Below are 26,252 nucleotides of genomic sequence, written 5' to 3'. Positions count from 1 at the left end.
AAATAAATATTTACTATTTTTAAATAATTTAAAAACTCAATAATCATTTTTTAAATAAAAAATTTGAAAAATTTTATTTAATTAAAAAAATTAAAATTCAACAAATAAAATTATTATTCAATTTAAAAAATATAATTTTTTTTAACAAATTAAAATATTAATTTTTATATAAATATTTATTTATTATAAATTATTTTATTCAACATTTTTTTACTATAAAAAAATTAATTTTTTAATATAAATTTTTTTTCAACTAAAAAAACTCAAAAAATAATTTTTCAAAAAAATTATTATTTAAATTTCAATTAAAATTATTTTTTTTTATTTTTTATTAGCTCAAAGTTTTATCTCAATACCAGAAATTGATTCAAATTTCCCATCTGCAAACGATAATTCAAAAAAATCCCATAACTTATTATGAAATATTTGAAAGAGCTAAAATATTTGCATCTTATTTCGTCCTTTTCTTTCGCTCAACAAAAAATTCTATTAAAAAAATTCTACTCTTCTAGGCATACTTTTTCATTTCTTTGTAAAAACCCATAAAATTGTATCATAAACTTTCCTTTTATCATAAGTTTATCATCCAATTTTACTACGACGAATATGTGGAAAATACCAAATAAAGACGTCCGCTCACTCTTAAAAATTCTGGCTTCGTGCCAACGACAAAAATGTCATTTTTCATTTTCCAGATTTTTCGAAATTCTAAACAAATGGCGTTTTTTCGTACAAAATACAAATTGTAGCGAAAATTTAGTTCATTTATTTCGTTAGGTTAGAAATTTATTATTAGCTCATGTTCCTCACATGTGCAACTTGTTCGAAACCTTTTCAAATGCAACAACTGTCGGGTATTTTTGCTCGAAAAGACAGAAAACAGTAATTTATCATAAGTCAAAATGTCATGAATCTCGAAGTGAACCATGAATAAAAATCGTATAAATAACGAAGGAACGAAGGTGTAACACATGTTTGTGCCTGATAACTTCCAAAAATACAAAAAAAAAAGAACCTGAGTTAATATCGTTTGTCAGACATGACCACAAGAGGGACCAAAAAAGGTCTTTTTCATGCAAATTTCCAGTTAATATGCAGTCGAAATGGAAAAAACATAACTTTGTGACGTAAAAAATGAATGAAACGCAGATCGAGGGGGATGATTTGCATGCACAGATCCCATAATATCTCATAAATTCATGTTAAAAATTTATTTTTTCCCGTATTTTTTTACCCAGTTTCATAACGGGATGGAATATTAAACGATATGAATCCCATAAAAAAAGAGAAGTAATCATAAAAACCGAAAATTAAACGAATAAAAAGCGAACAACGGATGAAATAGGTGCACAGCATGATGCATATTGTTGTGTTTTTAAAGGTCAACGACGACGACGACGAACCACATGGCTCTGATGGGACACATAAGTTTCATAAATTTAATGCTCGCCATGCTCAGAATGCGCGTCAATCGAAACAAAAATGATTAATTAATAAATATGTGGTCTCCCGCTTTTTTTTCATTCCATATTTTTATGTTTGTCTCGTTATTTAATCGAAAAAAAAAGAGAAATTTATCGCTTTATCTTTTTTTTTTGTTTTCGGTCAAAATATTTTATTAATTTATTAGAAAAATAAATGCAGTTCATGTTTTGATAACATTTTTATTAGTAGGAATTTTGATTACTATTCCCCATTTTAATGCATCTCCGACACCATCATGTTTGTTCGGCGGCGCGTTCCGAAAGCCAAAGCGTGTCAAGTCACAATAAATATTTAACGATCCCCAATTAATTTACTATTTTTTCTCTATTTTTGTTTTATTTACAACGAAATTTCTACACTTTTTTTCTAATTATTATTTATTTATTAAATACGAGCAGATTCTTGCCCCTTTTTCTTTTGTATCTATAAATCGTTGATTATTTGACTGCTGCTTTAATTTTATTTTTAGTGAAAGTAGTAATTTTTTTTTTGTTTTGTGGAAGCAGGAAAAATTGAGTCATTAACTCTGGAATGAAGACATTAGATGCCATATGCGCGATGTGTGCGATTGATTTTTGTGTTTTGGAACAACAGTTAATTACTTTACACGACTTTTATTGCCGGTTTGTTTCTCGTGAAGAAGATCTGGCACAACCCATCAGAGTTTCTAGTTAATTACTGTATTGTTAACGGTCATTAAATTAAAATGACTCCCTTGAAAGTTTAAGAAATGCACGATTTTGTTTAAATTTAAAATATTTTTATTTTAAAACAAAGTTGAGAATTCTTGAATATCTATTTTTTTTATAAAAAATATTTTTAAAAATATTCGAAAAGTTTGAGAAAAAAAATTAAAATAAATTATAATTTTATTGAATTTAGTAATTAATTTTTTTTTTCAATTATTAATTTATTAATTAATTAATTAATTTAATTATTAATTTTATTAATTAAATTTTATTAATTTTTTTTTCAAATTTTTTTTTTAAATTTTTTTTAAAAATTTTGCATTTTTTAAACCTTTTATTTAATTTAAATTAATTTTAAAAATTTAAATTATTTTTTTATTTTTAAAAATAAACTGCTATTAGTAAATTTTTACTAATTTTTAAGCTTCTTTTAGAAATTGTTAATACCTATTTTTTTTTTTTATTAAAATAATTAAAAAATAATTGTAAAAAATAATTAAAAAATAAAATTAATGAAAATGAAAAATAAAAAAAAAGTTAATAAATATTAATAATATACCTAATAAAATAAAATAAAATTAATTATAAAATTAATAAAATAAGTTTATAAAAAAAATTAATTTTCAGTTTTTCTAATTTTTTTTTAATTATTTTATTTTTTTAATTTTAATTCCTTTCTTTAACGTAGAGGGCGTAAAAAATAATTTTTTTGACTGAAGCGCCCCCTACCATATAAAAATGCAACTAAAATCAAGATAACCTCAAACTCTAATAAAAAGCACATAAAAAATCGAAACATTGTAGTAGATTGATAGAAAACAATTACTTCTTTAATTGATTCGATTCAACAAAATGAAAGGCTTTCACAATTAATGCACAGCGCCGTTCTCGTGGAATAAAATAAGCTGTTATTATTTTATTATCGCTATACTAAAAGCTATAATTGAGCAACATAAATTCGTTCGTTCGCGTTCCAATTTTACTTTTTAACTGAACTTCGATGAAATTACGTTCTATGCATTTGTCCGGTAATCATCGAGGAACATTAAGGTAAGTAAATGCTAAAAATTTATTACTGAAAAAAATCATAAAAATTTATGTTCTTTCGAGCAAAATCATAATTCACGATTTAGATCGATTTTTATCATCGTCGTGAGTATTAAAATTAATTGCGAGCAATTATTCATTACAATCTGATGGACCTCAGTCATCCGCGTGATGGAGTTATTACCATCAGCATACAAAGGAAAATTAGTGGGTTGTGATTGAAATCTAGACTGAATGATTCATTTTTGATGTGATTGGAGCTCGTAGGTGTCATGAATGGCAAAACGTCTCTTTCTTTGTAATGAGATCCATTCAAGTTTCGCGCAAAAAAAGGAGGAGCAATGACACTTTAATACATCAAGATTTCTTTTGATGTTTATTACTTTTCACAAACGACCGACAAATGTTGATGAAATTAAGCAGATGCCCACTTCTTGCCTTTTTTCTTTTCTCTCTCTCGCTGGTTGCCATTGAAATGAGATTTAATTAAGAATCTATTCATCCATTCATGCTGCTGCTGCGTTGGTAAGACAATAAGCTCATTTTCTTTAACGAACTTAATAAAATAAAATTAAACATGATTAAAATGCTTGAGAAACGTTACTTTATTATGTTTCATCTCAGGCAGTTATAATCATCAATGTCAATGTCTTGCGTTGTAAAATGATACTTTGTCGCAATTCTTGACATTTTTAATTTCCTCTTCGTGATTTCGTCAAATAAAAAAAAGAAAGTTATTCAAAATTGGTCGCTAATGATCTTTATAATTAAGACATTTGAAGTCATTCAAGAGCGAAAAATCTCAAGAATTACACGCAAAAAAATACAGTCGTTAAATTTATAGTTTTTCGTAATTCGATTCGGAGATAATAAAAACATTTATTTTCCCCAAAATACGAAAGATCATACGAACAAACAACGTCGTAAATTTCAAAAGGCTTACCGACGTATTTATTTTTGTTCTCGAAAAAAAAAACCATATTGCATTTGCCTTACCTAAAAATAGAAAGAAAGAAAATTTGTACATTAGAAAACTGTTGGAAAAATTTAAAATTTATTACATTTAATTTTTTTTACGACTACGTCACAAAAAGCAAAGTCAAGTCCATCCACTGAGTTTATTGACATTTTTTGTTCATAAATTTTTTTCTTTAATTTTTTCTGGCACATTTTCATTCAGACAATATTTTACAAATTTTATTAGCACACTTCTAATGCAAAATTATTATATTTTACCACAAGTTCATTCATTTTGGGTTTTCATTCAGTTCGAGAACAACAAGAGAGTATTTTTAGTTTTTAACAGAGTACTCCAGTTGGCACAAATTCAAGTCACATAAATCACATCATCGTTATATTTAATGTTGAATGACATTCAGAAATATGAATAAAACTTAAATATTTTTATTTCAATAAATTCCTTATGGGATTGTTTTTTCAGATTCATAAAGAAAATATTTATTTGACATGTTTTATAAATCAATTAATTATAAATGATGGGAAGGCAATGTACTTTTGAAGGAATTGAATTGTAAAAACAATTAGATCAAATATGTCTCAGTTTAAAAAAAATGGCGCGAAAATTTGTTTACTTCACATTTGAGTACTTCTCATCCATAAAACTTCAAATTTTGTTAAAAATAATCAAACTTTAATTTTTCATTGATTTTTATTGATTTAATTTTTTTTAAAAACGATTATTTTTGGAAAAAAAATTATATTTCCTCAATTTTAATATTTTTGAGGAGTATTAAAATGTGAAATTTGAAAACAACAAATTTTCGCGCCATTTTTTAAATATACTCACATTTGACATCTCTAACGATCTGAAAATTCATTTCGCGCCAATTTTTATTCAAGTACTGTCAATTACTTTTTTTCATTTTTAGTTTTAATAATTTAATATTTTTAGAAAATATTAAACTTAATTTGCTTTAAAGAATTTTTCTAAAAGAATCTGACACAATTTCATGAATTCAAACAAAAATTTAACCCTCGTTAAAACCAAACCTTTTTATCACAGCTGTTTAAACTGTAATTTATAAACATTAAACACCTTTTAATACCCAGCTGATTGCGATTCTTATCTCCTCATAATTGAATGAAAAAAATTACTGTACACAACTATAGAACTCCATAGACTTTTAGTACTCTCAAAAATGCTTATGTTGCAACCTGCCCGCATGATTTCGTGTCATCGTCGCGTATAAAAAAAATTATTCCCACACAACGTGAATTTGCTCGAGTGTCCAAAACAATAAACTTTGAGTACTTGGTCAAAATAAAAATTTAAAGAAAAAAGTTAAACAATGTGAAAATATTTGATTTGTGAATCCAGATTCTTATCCCATAGAAAAATGTGCGTTCAATCATATGAGGTGTTCATCCATCAAAAAGTTATTATCTGGTCGAGAGTTTTAATTTTAATCTAAGATCACGACGACTAAATTTTTTCTGTGTATTTTATCCCATATTGTTCTCATTCGTTTCTCACTGAGGTACGAGGTTGTAAGCTTGTAACGATCATCATGGTATATTAATGTGTTTTTAGTTTGTCTCGTGGAGCGCTGATCACATTTTGTGAAAAAAAAAATTGATTAATCATTAGGCTTCAAAAAAATACCAAGAAGAAAGGTCATCAGCTTTTGCTCGATTTTTTCCCTTGAAAACTTGTGTGGCGTCAAACGATGATTGATGGACTTTTGATGCTTCATGCAGATTACTCACCAGGTCAAAGTTTCGCTTTAAAATTGTATCTAATTTGAATTCAGGTGAAATTCTCTTTCATCCCTGCCAAAGAAGCAAAATTTTAGTTAACAAAAAGTCAAGTAAACTTCAATCGGCTTATGGTAGTTTGTAAACAAACAAGTTGCAACAAAAACGATGCTGATAGCATGACGTTGACGCAACAATCTAGCACAAAACTCGAAGCGATGAATAATGTATATTTTCATCATGATACAATTTTATTTAGAGCACGATGAGAGAAGGCTTCTTTTGTGTAGCTTTTTACATGACACATGAATGCCGCACGCAACACAATTGTGCCTTTTAACTGAAAAGGATGCAGCACGATGATGATGACTGCAGAATTGAATTGGAATCAAGTGCAGTCGTTTGTGTCATGTCAACATTATTTGCGTGTCTCACTGCGGAGAGAAAAGTGTTTCTGTGTCATCGTGATAAGATACTGTCTATTTTGAAATACACCACAAAGAAAACTTTGCTGAATGACGAGTTTTTGAAAGGCATTGGATGCAGGTAAGAACTAATTATTAGTTATACGTTTGTTTTAAAATGTTAAATTTCAATTAAAGAAAGGCACGAACTTTTAAATTTTAATGTTTCGCTTTTTTAGTGTTAAGGTCATTGCAAAAGGAAAAAATATTTTAAGTCATCTGAAATATAAAAAAAAATTAAAAAAAATTTAATTATGTTTTTTTTAATTTTTTATTTAAATTAATAATTAACAGTATTTGAATAAAAATGAGCGCGAAACGAATATTCAGATCGTTAGAGATGTCAAATATGAGTACTTAAAAAAATGGCGCGAATATTTGTTATTTTTAAATTTTACATTTAAAATACGGTTGAAAATTTCCTCAAAAAAATAATAATTTGAACCAACTCAAAAGAATTATGATTTTGTTCAATTTTATTAGATTAAAAATCAAAAAAAATTATTTTTAAAATGCTTAAAAAAATTAAAATTTTTCAAATGAAAAGGGCGTAAATTAAACTTCTTTAAAAAAAAATACCTAAAATCTATTTAACATCTAAATAAGATTTTGATGATAATTTCTTATAATTTTTCAGTATTTTGAAAGTAAACAATCAATTCAAATTTTTTTTCAATAACTGGCAAAAAAATTTTAAGAATTAAACTTTTTTTTTAACTTTTTATGATTTAATAATATAATTTTATTATTTAATTAAAAAAATTATGAATTAAATTTTTTTTAAACATTTTAATTTTTTAAAGCATTTTAAATTAAAAAAATAATTCTGAAAAAATTTTAAGATCTTTAAATAGAATAAAACTTTTTAAATTTTTTTCAAAATTTTTACCATCCTAAAACTGCACTAAAAGTCACCTTTTCTGCATCTGCAACGCCTGCCTTTTATGTGTTTCTTTAATTGAAACAACAAACATTGTTCTTTCAACAAATTTACGATCCCGTAGAAAGCAAATTCATGTATAGGTAGAAAAAAGGCCTTTTATGTTCATTAGTTCAGACGACAAAAGGTGTTCAGGTGTGCTTTCGACCCGTAGTCGGTTCTAATTGCACTTCCGTTTACTTTAAACTCATCGGTGGTCTAAAGTTATTAAAAAATTTCTTATGACAAAATTTTTCTGCCTGCTAAACGAACTTATTTATGCACTTTAACCATAAAACAAAACAAAAACAAACCTCGTCTATTGTTCGGAGAAGAGAATTGCCTCTAATGGAAGGAGTGTGCCCAAATTCGGATAAGTTGCAAGTTTTGTTACAAGGCAATTTAATAATGACTGTTACAAGTTCTACGAAAAAGGAATGTTTTCCTTGAGTTTTGAGACATTATGTTCACATTGTTCTGTTTGTTGTTTAGTGCAACTCTCTTTCTATTATTTTCAAGCATTTAAATACTGAAAGAACAGAAATAGAGTGAAAGGCATGTAACTGTAATTTTTTTTTTTTTTTTGAATAAAATTTACAATGCAATTGTCTTCCTTTTGTTTCTTTTTTTTGCAAATTCTATGGGTCTGGGTGTTTTCTAACATATGTTTTGTTAAAGGTTTCAATTTATTTATTTATTTAACCAAAAGTGGTAGGAGTGTCTGAAAACAATAAAATGTGCATAAAATTTGCAACTTTTGAATATTTTATAACATTTTCTGTTTATTTGAATATTTTGAGGATGATAAACGATTTTCTTTGTTATGAAAAATCTAACTTCCTGTGGATTTACTGAAAATTCACAAGAGACAAAGAAACTTTCTAACAAACAAAAAAATTTAAATTATTAAAAATTTTTCATGTAACAACATTCATAAATAATTAACACAAATTAACATGTCCGTCCCTTTCATCTAAAACGTAAACAAACAATTCATATTTTTTTCTCAATTTAGAAAAAAAAGTCATTGACAGTTTATTAATGAGACACATTTAAGTGTTCATCCTATTTTTTTTTCTTTGTTTTTGTCATGACGCCCCATTTTTCTAAATTACATGTGTCGCTGTGGGACTTTCCCTTCCTTTGCTTCCAACAAATTTATTTAATAGAGAAAGGAAAAAGGAAGCAAAAAATATTCATAAGTAATTTTTTCTTATGATATGCAAGAAAAAGTAACAATTTTGTATCAAGTTACATCAGCTTTGACACACTCAGCTTCACGACAGACAAAAAGTTAACTGGATTTTTCTTCATTTCTTTGATGCGGTAAAATTTTCTTTTTATATCAACTTGATTCCCGCTGCTTCCATTCCATAAATTGGCTTGAAACGACGCAAAAAGCGACATTTTCACGTGATGAACAGATGTTACCCAAAACAAAAAAAAATGTTTCAGTAAATTGATACAAATTTGTAAAACATTGAAAATTACAAGATATTTACGAGAATCATCGACATGTAGCGAACGAGAGAAAATAAGGTCAATGTTGTGACATCTTCTTCTTATAAAAATGTGACAAAGACAAATTTTCGTTCAAACGCATCGGAAGTCAGGAATTTCTCTTGAGAAACGGAATCAAACGTATAAACATAATTTATCAAAATATTTTTTTTTTGTTTCGATGTCTCTTTCTTCTCACATGTTGCCAAAGAGTTCAAGGCGCAGAAATATTTTCTGTCACATGTCTCGATACTGTCAACGGCTGGCATCGAAAAAATGTGTGTGAATCGAAAAATCGAACTAAATATAGGAAACAACATTTGTCGCCTGAAACACTGTGAGATAAAATTTTATGAGGATTTACCGTCGAAAAATTGTTCAAAAGAAATGAATTTGGGCCCACTGTGCGGATCTTTTAATATTTTTCTCACACATGAAATGATAAGTGTTTCCCATATATTTTGCAGTCACACCATTTCATATTTTTTTGCTGTCTCGAAGACTTTCGAAGAGCAAATAAAAACGGAACGGATTAATAAAATTGAAATATTATCTAAGAAGAAGACGCTTTTTTGCAATTGTTGTCATATTGCAAGACAAAAAAAAAACAATAAATTGAATCAACAATTTAACAAATAGTCAGTATTTGAACGAGTGACAACGGAAATTGTCTTCGCTTCTTTCGATATTTGTTTCTTATCGAAGAGGATCTTAACCTATTTTTTATTTTGTGCATCAGCTAAATTTTATTGATTGTATCATTTTATTGAGATTTAATGCTATCGTTTTATCAGAGACGGAGAAACTGGATTTTTATTGAAATTTTAATTTTTTCCCGCAAGAGGGCGCTATGGTAAAAAAATGTGATTGAACGATCAGGTGATCAATGTTTAAGATCAGATCTACCTAAATTAAGCAAAATTGATCTTGAACTGATCTTTCACAAAAATACTTTTTTTAGAATTTTTATTTGATCTTATAGATCTGCTTTGATCTTGAGAGATCTTTTTCGATCTTGTAATTAGATCTTTTAATTTTGTTTCAAGATTTGAACTTTTATTTCAGATCTTAGGATCAAATCTTGGAAAAAAAATTAAAGATCTTACAATAAGATCCAAACAGATCTCTCAAGATCAGAGCAGATCTGGTAAGATCAAATAAAAATTTTAAAATAAAAAAAAAATCCGTTAGAATTTTAAATTTAAATTTCGAAGGATACATCACTGTCTTCTACTCCAACTGAAGAGTAGATGTTCAAATATTGGATTTCAATCTGTTCCTTTGTCCGTTTTCTGTAAACTTGCTTGTAACGGATTTTTTTGCGATTCACTTGGCAAAGGTCGTTATTCTTGTCTCTCTAAGTATTTACAAAACCTTTTTTTATGCAAAAAGAGTAAACACAATAGGAAAAGGATTGTCAACAATAAATATCTAAGATTCTTCATGTCATTTCGGTAGTCAATAGCAATCAATGCGCTCTGGTATTTTTTTGACAATTTTTCAAAGAAAAACCTTATAAAGGTTCAAAAATAAAAATAAATTTTTATAGAGCTTCTTGTTGTTATGTTACAAATTGGTTACTCATAGTGAAAGGCCGGAAACAATTCATTTCAAAAATAATCATATCTCTTATAATGTCTCTCATCGTGTTGTAATTCGCCCATACATAGAGCTAAATTATTGCAACTGATAAAGTAGATTTTTTTCTAACAACGCCTAACATATTCATGACTTAGACTCAACTTGGAGTAAAAACAAAAAAAAATATAAACGGCGTTCCGAGTACTATTTATTAAAACGAAAAGAAATGAAACACGTACTTGTGATAAAACATTTAAAAGATAAACTGTGTCTCTTTTTATGTAAAACACACGCCAAAAGGAGGAAAAAAGTCGAGCATTTTAAATAACTTCTGTTTCAGTTCATGGTTTTAAAATAAAAAGGGGACCATCCGGGAATGACTTTGTTCACAAACAGATCACAAAAGATTAACTTGACAAACGACATGCAATAACTTTTAATTTTCCATTACATGTCTCTGCTTTCTCCGTGTTCTCGTAGAAGAAAAAAAAGTAAAATCTTGTTCTAGAAAAATTTTAAATAAACCACATGATTGCAAAAAGTTGTTTTTCGGTTGGGATTTATTTGCATGGCTTACATTTTTTGACGAAAATCTTGTTGGAATTGTGGCGGATGATGATTTAAAAAACAAGAAAATTTTCGGTTAACAGATTTTTATCAAAAAATGTTTTTTTATTGTGTTTCAAGATGTAATCAACAAACGTTAATTTATTTAATTGAAGTGATTTTCCTGAATGAAACATTGACCGAATAATTCAGAATAATTCGTCGCAACTCCCACAAAAAAATTTTTTTTTTCTTCAAACGAAACATTGAAGAAGAACAAAACTCACTTGTGTTCATAATTGAATTAAATTACAACGTATTTATTCACGCAGTTAAAGAAACAACATATCATGTTCATAATGCAACATTCGCTGATCTGTGTAAAAAAAACTAACCTTGCGATTCTCACAGTTCAAGTAGCACATTTGTTCTCATCATAATCGGTCGTAGGATTAAAATGTGCGGTTAGTTGGCTAGAAAAAAGGGATGTAACGAAGCGATTTTATCTCGTTGTAAATCATGTCAGAAAAATAAACTTGGTCCCTGATTCACGCAGAAGAGCGCATCATATTTTTTTTTGTATAAAAATATTTTAATTACGATTGCTATCATTAACTGTAGTAGCAAACGTTTTTATTATTATTTAAACTGCGTTTACCGCGTTTTTATTAAAGAGTATATTTGAGTTGAAGGAGCACAAAAAATGGTATGGAAAAATTTTTACTTGACTTTACAACAATTTTTAAATTTTTCAAAAAAAAAATTTTATTATTTTATTTTTTTTTAATAATTTTTTTCGAAAATATATATTTATTTATTTTAGTTTAAAAAAATATAAAAATACAAAATAAATAAAAATACAAAAATTTTCAAATAAATTTAATAAAATAATTAAAATAATAAAAAGAATATTTTTATTAATTATTTTAAACATTTTTGATTTTTTTTATTAATTCTTTATTTCAATTTATTTATTTATTTAATTTTTTAAAATTATTTTTTTTATTATTTTATATTGTTCGAAAAAAAAAATAAATAAATAAATAAAAATAATTATTTTAAAATTTTAAAATATAAAATAATTATTTTTTTTAAAAATAATTTCGAAAAAAAAAATAAAATAAAAAAAAAAATAAAATAATAAAAAAAATAATTTTAAAAAATTAAAAAAAAAATTTTTTATTTAAATTTAATTTAAAAATTTTTATTAAAAAATTTATTTTATTTTTATTATTAAAAAAAAAATTAAATTATTATTTAAGTAGCTAAAAAATTTTTAAAAAATAATTTTTTTTTAAAAAAGTTCGTTGAAAATAATATTTTTCTATCGTTAATTGTTCGCGTAGGTGTTTAACTTCTACAGAAGCTTTAATTCATACATTTTTATATCGCATAAAGACTATAATTATTTCCTTTTATCCTCCAAATAGGCTACGAACATTTTAAAAATTTTAAATGCCAGAACTATTATAACAACAACAATAATTCTTTTGTATTTTTTTTTTCGTTCTGTTCTTATAGATGAGATCCAGATTAAAGTGCATACACAATAAATGCACTTTTAAACATTTTATTCCTTTACGTTCTGAAGATGACTTTCCTGAGAAACAACTAGAAGCACTAAAACCTCTTTTTATGAAGAAACAAAAAAAAATGTGGAGAAGATTGTTATCGCAGATAATGTTTAAGAGCTGCTTTGTGCTCGCTCGTTTGGGTTGTAAAGTGGATTAGATTGTAATTCGTTATAAAAATGAGAATAAATGCACTTTGAAACGAAATTGGAAATTATGTAATATAAAAACATTTTTCGATCATCATTTCTATTAAAATTTATGTTCTTTCGAAAAATAATTTTTTTTAGCATGAACATAATTTTCTTAACAAAAAAAAAATTGTACCGTAAATGTTAATGATCTTGCAGTTTAAATTCTTGTTCTTTAATTGTTCGACCCACTCCCATTTTGTTTAATTACTTGAACCTACGCAACTTGTTTTTCTCTCTTTATCTCTCTGATTCTCATTATATTAACAAAAAATAATAATAAATGGCTTATTGTATTAATTTCTGTATCATTTAACAATGAAACGTAAGCCATACCTTTAAATTAATACAAATTCGCAATAATAGCAAAATAAAAAAAAATAAATCGAAAAATAATAAGTAGAAATTCAATTAAACAAACATTTAATATATTTAATTATCTTATAAAAATCAATCTTTTCTTCCATTTCCTACGCAAAATTTTTGATTTATTATCTTCGTGTTCCTTTTCCATCCTACAAACATAAAAAAGTAACTCACACACCTTAATTAATAGAATAACAATGACATTGAAAGTTCTTCATCGAAAATGTTACTTCCTTTTTTCCGCTGAATTTCACCAAAGCAAGACGATGTTAACGAATTTAATAACATAAGCCAATTAGTTAAAATTAAATTTTCGGAAATTTCATCGGGAATTCCAATAAACGTGTCAAATAGGTGAATTTATTTCTTGAATAAAAGCAACGGGTGTTTTAAGTACGTAAGAAGATTAATTTTCCTTTTTTTGAGTTTTCATCGAATTCACTAAAAGTCAGTAAGTAATGGAGAAGTGTAAATAAATAAATAACGAAGTGCAAAAATAAAATCGATTTTGCTTTTTGTTAACAGACTTACGATTTTGATGGTAAATTTGCTTAATTTAGCAGGAAAATTTGGCTTACCTGAAAATAGAAAAAAAAAATATTAAATTTTAGTTTAATTTAATTATAAAAATATTCTTTTAATAAAAAAATATTTATTTATTATAAATTATTTATTTTAATAATTTAATTTATTTTATTTAATTAATAAATTAATTATTTTTTAATTAAATTATTTAATTCATTAAATAAATATATTTTATTTAATTAAAAACATAAATTTAAAATTAATAATCATTAAAATTTTATTTCTTTAAAAATTTATTTTTATTTTATTTTATTTGAATAATAATTATTTTTTATTTTTTTAAATATTATTTTTTAATTATTTTTAATTTTTTTTTTTTTTTTTAATTTAAAAAAAAAATAATATTTTATTTTTTAATAAAAATTCGCTCACAGTTCGTTTATTTTAATTTATTTTTCAAACAATTTGAAAAAAAAATTGTCCGTCAAAATATCAACATTTCCCATTTACGAAAAAAAAAAATATTTATTTATTCTCTTTTCAACACCTTGAGCGCTTCTGATATTTTTTTTACATATTGACAGCAATACGCGGTAAATGATCTGAAATATCGTATTCAAAACATCAAAAATATTTATTTTAACTTTTTTTTTTCGCAAAATATACAAAATTGCATTGTGTTACATTACTTTATGAAAACGAAATTTTTAACAAAAAAATAATAAAATAAAATTTTACGCAAAAAAAGTTTTTGTTTGTATTTTTTTCAATCCATTTATGTTTATTACGCTTGGACAAATCGTTGTAATTTTTTTAAAATTGATTGAATGAAAATAAAATTTACAAAAAATTCAACAATGAAATCGAAATATCATTAAAACTCGAAAAATTAAAAGGATTGAATTAAAAAGGAAGCACTCAACAACAAAAAAAAATCTATTTTTATTCGCACTTGAAAGGATTCAATGACAAAGAGCATTCATGTTGGATTAATTTTATTTTTCATTTGAAATTAAAGGCATGATTGGACGTGTTTTTTAAAGGATTCCTTCATTTCATGTTCAAACTCGAGGCATTTCCCTGAAAGATGTCATAAAAAAATCACTCTTGAAAGGCATGAAATATGAAGATTGAGAATAATGAGAAACGCGATAGATCACGAATGTGAATTATTATCATCATTTGCTTCGTAACTTGGCTGCTCAAAAAAATTTGTGTGAAATTCGTGAGATATCCAGAAGAAAATATGAAAAAAGTGAAGAAATGAATAATAACGACCAATAACAATTATTTATTACGTTACATTTTTCGTGTGTTTATGGATTAAAGTAAAATTCATCTCATAATTTGGCTTGAAATTGTTTGTCATTGCAGTTGCACTGAAAAAAATTTATTATTATGCAACTTTCAATAAAAAATAAAATTGAATTAAAAATAGAAATCTTTTCGAAATTCAAACGATAAAATCATCATGAGTTCAATTGAAATCAAAAATTGCATAATATTAAATTTTATTGCTTTTAATGATGGATTTTATCGATTAATTGAAAAAAAATTACATGTTTTTATTGATTTACAACCCACAAACATTTCTTTACAACTGACGTTCAACGGAAAAAAATGAAGAAAGATCATGAAGAAGATTCAAAAGTGTGTCATGATTCGCACCTTGAACATTTTTGAAGCCACAAGTTGAATTTTTGCATATTTACGAAGATTATTTTAAGGCTTGGTTAGCAAAAATTTGACATAAAATGGATTTTAATGGTAAAAATCTTGTAAAATTTCCGTTTCTAGTTGCGAAAATGTCACTTTGACTGACACAAATTACTCGAGACATTAACCAAACAGTAATTTTGAGAGGTGATTACCACTATTGTTCAAATAAAAACCGTAAGAACATCATCGCTAACAAGCATCAGTCAAAAAAAAAATTACATGGCAGCAGTTACATTTGTAGTAGAAAGCAACTTTTCTACTTTATTTCACTTCCACAACAATAAAATCAGTATAATTTCGTGTGAATATTTCTTTCTCTTCGCTTTTTTTTGTTATTTTTTGTGCATCTTCTACATTTAAATGTTTCGACATTTTTCGTGTCTCACTCTTTTTTCGCGATATGAATCCGACGAACGAAAGGCATGGGAAAGCGCGAACAAAAGTCGTACAAGTGCATTTCTAGCGGTGCATCTTCTTCTACTTGAACTTTTTTTTATTGTTTTGCGAGACTTATTATTTTATTTTATTTTTGCTATTCTGTGTTATATTATAAAAAAGTGCAAACAATGATAATAATGGTGAAGAAGAAGCACTTGAAAGTCATATAAAAACATAAGGTTTATATGGAAATGAGTACAATAAATAATAAAAATAAATACTTTCGTGCAAAAGTTTTTTTTTGTTTTTTAATGAAGCTCGACCTATATTAAATATTGTGGGCTTCTTGGTTGTAAACAAGATCAAGTGCTTGGTTAGTTATTATTATTATTTTTTTTAATTGTAGAAAAAAAAATTAGACAATAAAATTATTATTATTATTTTTCTTATTTAGACTTTTTTTTCATTTTTTAACAAATAAAATTATTAAAATTAAATTATAAATAAATAAAATTAAAATAAAATAATTTATGAATAAAAAAATTAATTAATTAATTTTTTATTTAATACTAAAAAATAATTTTAATTTTTATTAAAAATAATTTGTATTTTGTTTTTAATTTTTATTTTTAATTTTTTTTTTATTTAATTTTTTTTTTAAATATAAATTTTTTTTAAATTTTTATTTTTTTTTTTAATTTTAATTTTTTTTTATTATTTAATTTCTCAATTTTTAAATTATTTCCGTTTGTATATTTCATTTCTTTAATTTTTATAATTTATTTAATTTTGTTTTTTATTTTCACTTCAAAAAAAAATTAACTTTGATCATTTATTTACTTTTTTAATTTTTTTATTTTAATTATTATTTTTAATTTTAATTAAAATATTTTTTGCATTTAAATTTATTTATTTATTTATTTTTATTTATTCACCTTTTAAAAATAATTCCTTATCAATTTATTCTAACAATCTATTTTTAAAAATAAATAAATAAAAATAACAAATATTTAAATAAATTCAAACAATAGTTCATTGTACTACTGATCAAATCTTCATGAATTTAAATTTTTGTTGTTTGATCATAATCAGATGCAAAACGATTGTCAACACACTAAAATGTATTGAAAAAATTCATGAATTATTGTCACAACAAAACAAGAAAGTTACCGAAAGGGAGTAAAAATTTAAATAAAAATCTAGATCTCGAATTTAAATTTTTTCTGTATCGAAAATTAGATCAAAAAATTTTCCAGAATAAAATTTCACGAGGCGTCAAAAAGTTTATTTTGTCATGATTTATTAACCTTTTTGACACGTTCTGAACTAATTCCTCATTTTTTCTTACTTTTTCATGTTGTTGCCTTTTATCGCCGCCAAGATTAACAAGAAAATCCAACGATAATCGCTTGAATCATTTTCATGCTCCCTGAATTTTTTTTCCTTTCCAAGACATTCAAGAAAAAAAAATACTGATAAATGTTGGGGATTATAACAAGTCATCCCAAGTCGTGTTTTTTTTGCTAAATTCTGATAAGAAAATACGTCAAGGTATTTTTATCGACGAATTAACGTTACACAGACCAGAATTTTCGGTTAAAGAGCAATAAAACAGAAAAAAATCCTGTTTAACCACATTTTTATTATATTTTTATTTTTTTTTTTTTCATGAAACAAAAAAAAATGTTTGTGGTATACTTTGAACCCATAATTTAAATTGCTCTCATAAAGTGCAGCATTTTAGTGATGTAGCCACAACACATTTCAAAGGTAATCATCATACATGAAGAATTAACCTTTTGCATTTAGCACGTCGAGTCGGTTCGAAAACATTTTTCTGGTTTGTTTTGTTATAAACGTTCCTTTCACGTAATTTTTTTGTTTCTCTTTTTCTCGTACTTTGATGATTTTTTTATTAAAATTTATAATAATAAAGAAGAAACATTTTTAGAATTTTTATTTTTTGTTTGAAGATTAATATTTGAATGTTTTTGGTCATGTTAACATTTTTTATTTGAAAAAATATTAATTTAAATAAATAAACATCTCACAAAAATTATTAAAAATCTCTAAAATGTCATCTACGACAAGCACGTTTGTCTAAAAAAAATAATTATTCATAAAAAAAACATCGCTAAATTGTCTGGGAAAGTTCGTACGTGCTCAAAAAAACAAAAATAAATGAAATTTTGTTGTTCCCATGATTTATTTTTCAACAAAAACGAGATAAAATTACAACAGAAGTAAATATATTTTAATTTACGACTGATTCAAATCACATTTAATTGAAGGGCTTCTTCTTTTTTTTTTTAATTTTGTCAACTTTTTATTATTTAGACTCATTGGAGACGAAAATCCTTAGAAAGAAACCTCACAAAAAATATTTAAATTAATTTTTTTCTCAATAACAATAATTTTGTTCATTCGACAGTTTAATTACTTACAAATTTTATGATGTGAACATATGGAAAACATACCAAAAATTATTAACATAAAAAAAAAACTAAAAAAAAAATTAAATGCAGTTTAAAATATTTTTAGTTTATTTGTTTATGACTACAAATTGTTATAAATTCAATTTTAGGATTAAAAAGTGTCACGCCGCAAAATTACGCGTCGCTTAAAGAATTTTTTGGTCTTTAAGAAATGCATATGGTTCAAAAGAGTCACATCATTAGTACATATTTTTGTTATTTTTTCACAGATGCAAATGTGTTTTGAGCAAAAAAAAAGACATTTTAATGAAACATATTAAAATTTTAATTAGATCGCATATATCATGCGGCTTAAATAACCATTTAAGAGCATATTTATTCATAATATTTTTTTTTTAATTTATTTATTTTATTTTTGAATGTTCAACAAAGGATTTCATTATTTTCTGTCTTTTAATAAAAAAAAAATAAAATTATTACTGGACGTCTTTTTTTAAATTAAAGAATATTATTATTTTTATCGTTTTATTTTAAATTATGTGAATCGTTCTTCACGTCACAAAATTACACTTGCTGCATAAGCCAGATGTTTATTCGAAAAAAATTGTATCGCTTGTCTAATGGCACACAAGAGGCGCATATTTCACAGAAGATACAAGAAAAAAAAATTAAAAAAATAAATCGTGCTCGTTTTTTCGTGTTAAGGTCTGAAAAAGGAGTCAAAAAGTGCAATTTGAATCACTTTTTTAAAATAAAAAAAATTTAATCCAATATAATTATTATGATAATGCGCAGTCCAGACACCAATTTTATTTTTTTTTCGTTAAAAGGTTTATCCGTTTTTCCTTCTTCCTTACGATTTTTTCGTAAATATTTAAAACACAGCAGACGACTTTTAATCTCTTCAAATATCATCATAGTTAAAAAATGAAGTTAAAAGAAGCACTTGAAATCACATTTATCAAATTCTTCGCTGTGGAATGATCAAAACGGCACGACAAACGACGAAAACGAAGGTTAGGTGCATTTGTATGATTTTTTTTTCTTTTTCGTAGGGCGGCTTGTTCGCTTTTCTTTGTATGTCAAATGAATGGCTTGACATTTATTTATGGGATATCCGCTCACCAACGACGACGACAATGCCTCTTGTTAAAAAATTCTGTGTTTGATATACTTTTAATTTTGAACGTTTGGAAAAAAAAATTGAGAAAAAATTCTACAGAAACGGTCGTCGTATGTTCAAAAGAGGAAATCATGCATTAAATCGGGCGCCACTTGATAAAAAAAAATCTGGTAGAAAAAAATTGTATTATAACGCTTGACATGCAAGTTCAAAGTTCGAAAGGATTAAAATGTTCTTTTGTTGATTGGACATGAAAAGGACATTTTTGAAGGATTTTTTAATTATAAAAATTGAATGATTTTTTTTTTAAATTAAAATTTTAAAAAATATTTTAATTTTTATTAATATTTATTTTCTGAAATTAAATTTTTTTTTTATTTAAAAAAAATAAAAAAAAAAAACTTTTAAAATTTTAATTAATTTATTATTAATATTATTTATTGAAAATTTAATTTTGTTAAAATTATTTTATTTTATTTTTATTTAATTTTAAATAAATAATTTTTTATAATTTTTTTTTTAATTTAGAAAAAAATATTTTAAAATAAAAAAAAATTCGGTTAAGCAAATTATAAAAATAAAAAATCATGAAAAAAATTAAAAAAAAAAAAAATAAAAAAAAAATTTTTTTGTAATAATTAAATAAATTTTATTCATTTTTCTTGTATTTACAACAAAAAAGTTGAATAATAAAAATTTACAAGGCACAAAAAAGGACCAAAACTTTTATTTTCTTTCCATTAAAAATATTTAATTTTTCTTCATTCCACGCAATTTAATGTCATTTGTTCAAAAGTAACCAATTTTTATTATTTTAAAGATGCGGATAACCCAAAAAAGGCTTTCATAAAAAAATTGTAACTGCTGTTTTTTTCTTTTCCTGTAGCAATAACGAACAAAAAATAAATAGAGCAACTTTCGGAGAAGTAAAAATATTTTTTTTATTTTTTTTTTTCGTTTTGCGCCACAGTATGGCTAATGAATTCATTCAGTAGTTTCAGCATGTGGCACAAAAGCAAAAAAGCCGGCATGAAACGACAAACATTTAAAATCTCATTTCGCGTCATTTTATTCAATAGAGCGCGATGCGGCATCAACAGCAAAATTTCAATGAAATTTGAAAATGAGAATGGAAATACTAATTAAAATATTTTGAATGTTTAACAAGCATTTGGTCTTTTTTTTTGTAATTTTTATTGTATTCGTTCATTATTATTAAAAGTTTTCTCTCTTTTTGTGCGATTTGAGAAAAAAAAAACAAACAAAAAAATCTGTCTGATGAAAATTCCTCTTTTTTCAGAGATAGTCGGAGGAATTAGTTAATGTTAGTGCCATCATTTTAATGAATGCTGTAATTACATGCCATTTATTTTACTTCCAAATGGAATTCTAATTAAACAGAAATTTTGCATTCATTTGAAATTTAATTTGTGAGAATTTTTCGTGTAATTTATTGATTTTCTTTTATTTTTGTTCGTTCGTTTTTTGTCAACAAAAGATAAGAAATTTTATCTTATCTATTTTTATCGTTAATTCCGTGTTACAATTTTTTTGTAAAAAAAATGTTTTTTTACTATTTTTTCTTAATTTGAACGAAAAATAGCAGTTTTGACCTTGAAATCAAAGTTTTTACATTAAATTCCTTCGACGCAGTTCTTTTATAAAAATTAATATGCAAAAAATTGATGTATAGACAGAATATATCTATTTTATTTATAAACGCAGATCTTGATAATTATTTGATTTTATTGCCATAAACAAAGGAAACTGGCAACAAACACATGCAAACGTCGCTTAAGCAATGTTTGTGTTGCACATACGTCACTTATTCGTTAATGAATGAGTCATTCACTCGCTTTAAATTATTTTATAACATTTAATACACAGAACACTTGCATTCCTCTGCATAATTTTGTGTAAATAAATAACATTCATAGACGAAGTGCATTAAAATGTCTGACTTATGGATGCATTCGTAATGATATTTGATGGAATTAAATATGCAGCGATGAGTATTTGAGCTTTTAGTGACTTTTCAAAAAATTATGGAAATTCTTTATTGACGACAAAAATTAAATTTTTAGTATTTTTAAGCATAAAATAGAAATATTAATTTAAATGGATAAAAAAAATGCTCAAAAGCCGCTACTTTTCATTGAAAACTGTGTAAGTCTTTAATTTTCTTCAGAAAATACCAACATGAGCTTATCATTAAAGCACGTAAATATAATTTTCTATCAATAATAATTTCATCACTTCACTTAATAGTGTTCGCATACATAAATAATGTTGGTATTCAGCTCTAAATTGATTCATATTGATAGTAAGTAATGAAATTCTCAAGTAGAATATAATCTTTGTAGCTCAATTATATATCATTAAATGTACAAGTAAGTCAATAATTTTTATTTCTTTATTATTTATTTAATAATAGATTTATTTTTTCCAATATTTTAATAAATTAATATCAAAAAAAAATAAAATAAAAAAAATTAAAAATATTTTATTGAAATTCAAATTTCATTTTTTAAATTTTTATTTAATTATTTTAATTTAATTTTTTATTTCATAGTTTAAAAAAATTAAAATTTTATTTTTTTATTTTAATTAATTTTATTTATTAATCATTTTACTCGTTGATAAAAAAAATATTTTAATTTAAATTAATAAAAATTATATATATATTTTTTAAATATTTATTTTAAATTTTTTTATTTAATTGAATAAATTTGATATTTTTTAAGAATTTAAATATTTGTTGATCAAAAATATTTTAGTTTTAATAAATCGTTAAAAAATAAATAAATAAAAATTTTGAAACAACTAAAAAAAATTTATTAGATTATATTAAATTTTAAAAAATTAATAAAATTAATCATAAAATTTTTTTATTTTAAAAATATTTTATAATTTAATAAAAAATAACATAATTTTCATAAACATTTTTATTAACATCAACAAATAATAATTAATAATAAAATATACAAGACAACCCAACTTTGTTTATTTTGTTTACTCTTAAAACATAAAGATAATAATAAACAGTTACTTATGTTAGCTCTAACTTTACATAGTCTAGCCATACTGATACTATCATCAAATATACAGAAAAAAATTCACAACAAATTTACATTAATCATCAGCGTTGCGTAAACTAACTTACTAAAAAAAACTTTTATCTGATACCATGAATCACATAAATCTCAAGTTAACAGTAAGTTACGAGAAAGAAAGAAAAGCAAAAAAAAATGTTCAGTCTTTTATATATTTTATAATAAAAGTAATAATAATATTTATCCATAAGTACATGAATAAAAAGTAAAAGAATATGAGCTAGACATGAGACTGAAAGTGAATTTATTGTCTGCTCGAAGACGACGTCGACTACATTTAATTAGCGTTTATGATTGTGACGTTCAATCTAGATCGCAGTCGTGCACATTCTCTCGCTATATTTTTTTTCTATGTAAATAGCTCTGGGTCAAGTTACATAAAAAAATTGTGTGTTGAAGCTAATTGAGTGTTATATATGGAATTAAATGGAATCTTGAAAAATTTATTTTAGGAGAATTATTTGATGTGACATAAAATTTTGCTGAATTTGATAAAAATTCATTTTTCGTGAGTAATTTTTATTTCAAACAAAATTTATTTAATTAAGAAAAAAAATTTTTTTCTAGAATTTGCAGTTAGCATTTTTCATTATGATAAATGATTATACAATAACTTCAATGTCATTGAAGCGCTAACTTCATGTAAAAAATGTATAAAAATGTTAACAAATCTATTTCTAGTTATGTACAAAAATTAACACACTCTTGTCATTTATTGTAATTATTTAACTTAGTCACGAAACGTTTTTATTTTTATTCATTTATAGATAAAAATAGTTAAATTCTTATGTCACTAATTTCTGATTCTTGTTGAATTCGTTTTTTTTTTATTAAATTTTAATTTATTTTTTTTAATTCAATTATTTTATTTATTATTATTATTTTTTGTTTTTATTTTAATTTTTTTATTTATTTATTTATTTTTTTTTTTTGTAAAAAAAAATTATAGTTTTTGTCACTGATCTCTGTTTTTAGCTGAATTTGATTTTTTTCTTAATTAAATTTTATTTAATTTTTTTTATTTAATTTTTTTATTTATTATTTATTTATTATTTATTATTTATTTTTATTTTTTTATTCATTTATAGATAAAAATAGTTAAATTCTTATGTTAATTTATTCGTTTTTTTTTAAATTTTATTTATTTTTTTTAATTCAATTATTTTATTTATTATTTTATATTTTAATTTTTATTTTATTTATTTTTTTTTTTTTTTTTGTTAAAAAAAATAATTTATGTTTTTAGGCTGAAATTTTTTTCTTAATTATTTTATTTAATTTTTTTTATTATTTTTAAAATTTATTTTAATTTTTTATTGTTACAATTTTTTTATTTATTAATTTTTATTTTACTTTTTTTTTATTTTGTAAAAAAAAAATAATTTATGTAGGTAAAGTTCTCAGCTAAAATTCTAAAATTATTTTTAAAAACTTTATTTTATTAAAAATATTTATTTAGTTAAATAATTAATTATTTTTTTATATTTTTCTTGTAATTATTATTTTTTAACATTAATTAATTTTTTTTTTGTAAGAAAATTATTTTTAAGAAAGTTACGAAATACTCATCATCACTTTTTTTTTCTTTGTAACTAAATATTTGTCATTTTCTCACAATAATAACACACGTGTAAAAAATGTATAATTTTGACTCACCTATTAATGATATCCAGACAAAAATGAATATTGTCAGCTTTAATTTCACTTCACTTCCCATTGTGTTGATTTCTTTTTGATTCGCAGCTGCTTTCTATTTAATTATTATAATTTTCTTCCAAATTATTTATTTTATTACAATTTTTGTTTTTCCAAATTCACAATTTTTATCACAAATAAAAAAAATAATATTTTTTTGTCTTGTGGAATAAAATATGTAAACACTAATACACCTTTATTTCTAGTTAACGACTTTATGCCGCGTTTATTTTTAACACAGGTGTATTTTTATATGTATATTTTTTTATTCTTTACCACAACATTCACATCTAAAGCAACATGTGTGTTTGTATTTTATTTTATTTTTTTTCTGTAATAATTCATAAAATATTGTTATTTCACTTTTATTCTTGCTTGACCGATTTTATTTAAATAAATCCAAAGGAAATTATTTAAAATTTATTTTTTTGTCAATGTTTAAAAGGAGTATCAGCTTGATGAGTATTTTATCCGGCTTTAATTTTCGTTCGAAAAATTATTTTGTAGCTGACAAGGTTTAAGCCACTTCACCAATACAGCGACAAAATCTTAAAAGTTTTAAAGTTTCTGTGTGAAACAAGGTGAAACACACCTTAGTAGTTACAATCACACGTAAATTTTATTATTTTTTTTTATTCCATTCCAATATGATTTTTAATTTTTGTATGTCTTTAAAGCGCGACTAAAACACTTGTGTGTGTTTTGTATGCACTTAATACAATATTTAATAATATTGAAAATTAAAAGACTCGCTGCTATCTTAACTCAACTGCGGCAGTGTAGTTGCGTGCGAACACAACGAATTTCAAAACGATACTGAATGTTTTGAATGAAATGTGAAGTACAAAACAGAGTCGAGTCATGTAGAAGGTAGCGATGGATGAGAATATGTGTGTTTGATGTACGGACGTACGGTATGTTGTATAATTTTATCGTTCGTACCCCCATTGAAGACTTATGAATGGTGCGACACTGGCGACGTGCGTGCAACGTGAAGAGAAGAAGAAGAGAGAATTGTTCTCCCAAACGTGGCGATGTTTCTCTCTGTGTATTTTTAGAAACATCGCGAAGTTTGTTTACAAGTTTTTATGCAATATGTTTCAGAGTTATTGTCATGCTTGCGAAATATTAAATATTTTGTTTATTTTTTGCTAAATTTAAATTTATTATATATTAAATTAAATTAATTAAAAATTTTTAATAAAATATTTTTATTTTATTTTTTGATTATTTTTAAAATTTTCAATAAATAATTTGTATTATTTTAGACAAAAAAATTAAATTATAAAATTAATAAATAAAAATTAAATTAAATTACATTAAAAATTAAAAAATTATAATAAAATGTTTATTCAATAAAATAATTTAATATAATAAAAATTGAATTAAATTTATTAATTTAAAAAAAAAGTTTAAAAAAATATTAAACTTCTTAAAAAGTAAAATAATAATTTAATAATTTTTTTAAATAAATTATTTACCTGATATAATTTTTAAAAAATTTTGCAAAAAAAAATATAATTAATTTAATTAAATAAAAAAAATAATAAAAAAAAATTTATATTTTTAGTAAATTTTAAGTTCAAAAACTTGAGAAATTAATTAATTTAATTTAAAAAATTAATAAACGAATTTAAAAAAAAATTAATTTTTTTTATTAATTTTTTTCAAATTTTATTTAACTTATTATTAAATATTATTATTTATTAAACTAAAATAAATTGTTTTATTTTTTTTTATTTAATAAAGACTTTTTCTTTTTAATATAATTTTAATAAAATAAAATAAAAAATTAAATTAAATTTTTAAAAAACTTTTAATTTTTTGTAAAATAAAATTTTCATTTTTTTAATTTTTTTTTTGAGAAAAATATCATTTATCTTTGTGAATCATCTCCTGTATACTAGATTTCAAGTGAATTTTCATCATTTGCCCTTTAAATAAAGGGCCCGTACATAAAATAAATTCGATGTTTTTGTCTGTACCTTCAAGTATAGTATACGTGACTTGAATAAAATACTTTTCTCAATAGTTTTCTCCCGTATTTTCTTTCTGTAGTGGAAAATTTCTTACCAAACCAAACCAAAACATGAACACGTGAAATACTGTTCCATTGACAAGTTTTTATGTGCAAAAGACGCAAAATAAAACTAAAATGTAATGCAGTGGAATTTTCGAATGAGTCACATA

At 23.8% G+C, this 26,252-nt stretch overlaps 1 protein-coding gene across 1 annotated transcript in view; it reads right to left on the bottom strand.

The window, feature by feature from the left end:
* Positions 1-24,861, bottom strand: part of LOC134827496 (fasciclin-2) — an 83,435-nt gene extending 58,574 nt beyond the window's left edge. The window contains exon 1 of the mRNA XM_063840206.1: positions 24,024-24,861. Within this exon, the coding sequence (XP_063696276.1) occupies positions 24,024-24,084 (61 nt within the window). The 5' untranslated portion in view covers positions 24,085-24,861. The remainder of the gene's footprint in view (positions 1-24,023) is intronic.
* Between the last annotated feature and the right edge of the window lie 1,391 nt (positions 24,862-26,252).

The sequence above is a fragment of the Culicoides brevitarsis genome, chromosome 1 (assembly GCF_036172545.1).
Source record: "Culicoides brevitarsis isolate CSIRO-B50_1 chromosome 1, AGI_CSIRO_Cbre_v1, whole genome shotgun sequence".
Lineage (NCBI taxonomy): Eukaryota > Metazoa > Arthropoda > Insecta > Diptera > Ceratopogonidae > Culicoides > Culicoides brevitarsis.
This window is presented reverse-complemented; position numbering and strand designations above follow the sequence as displayed.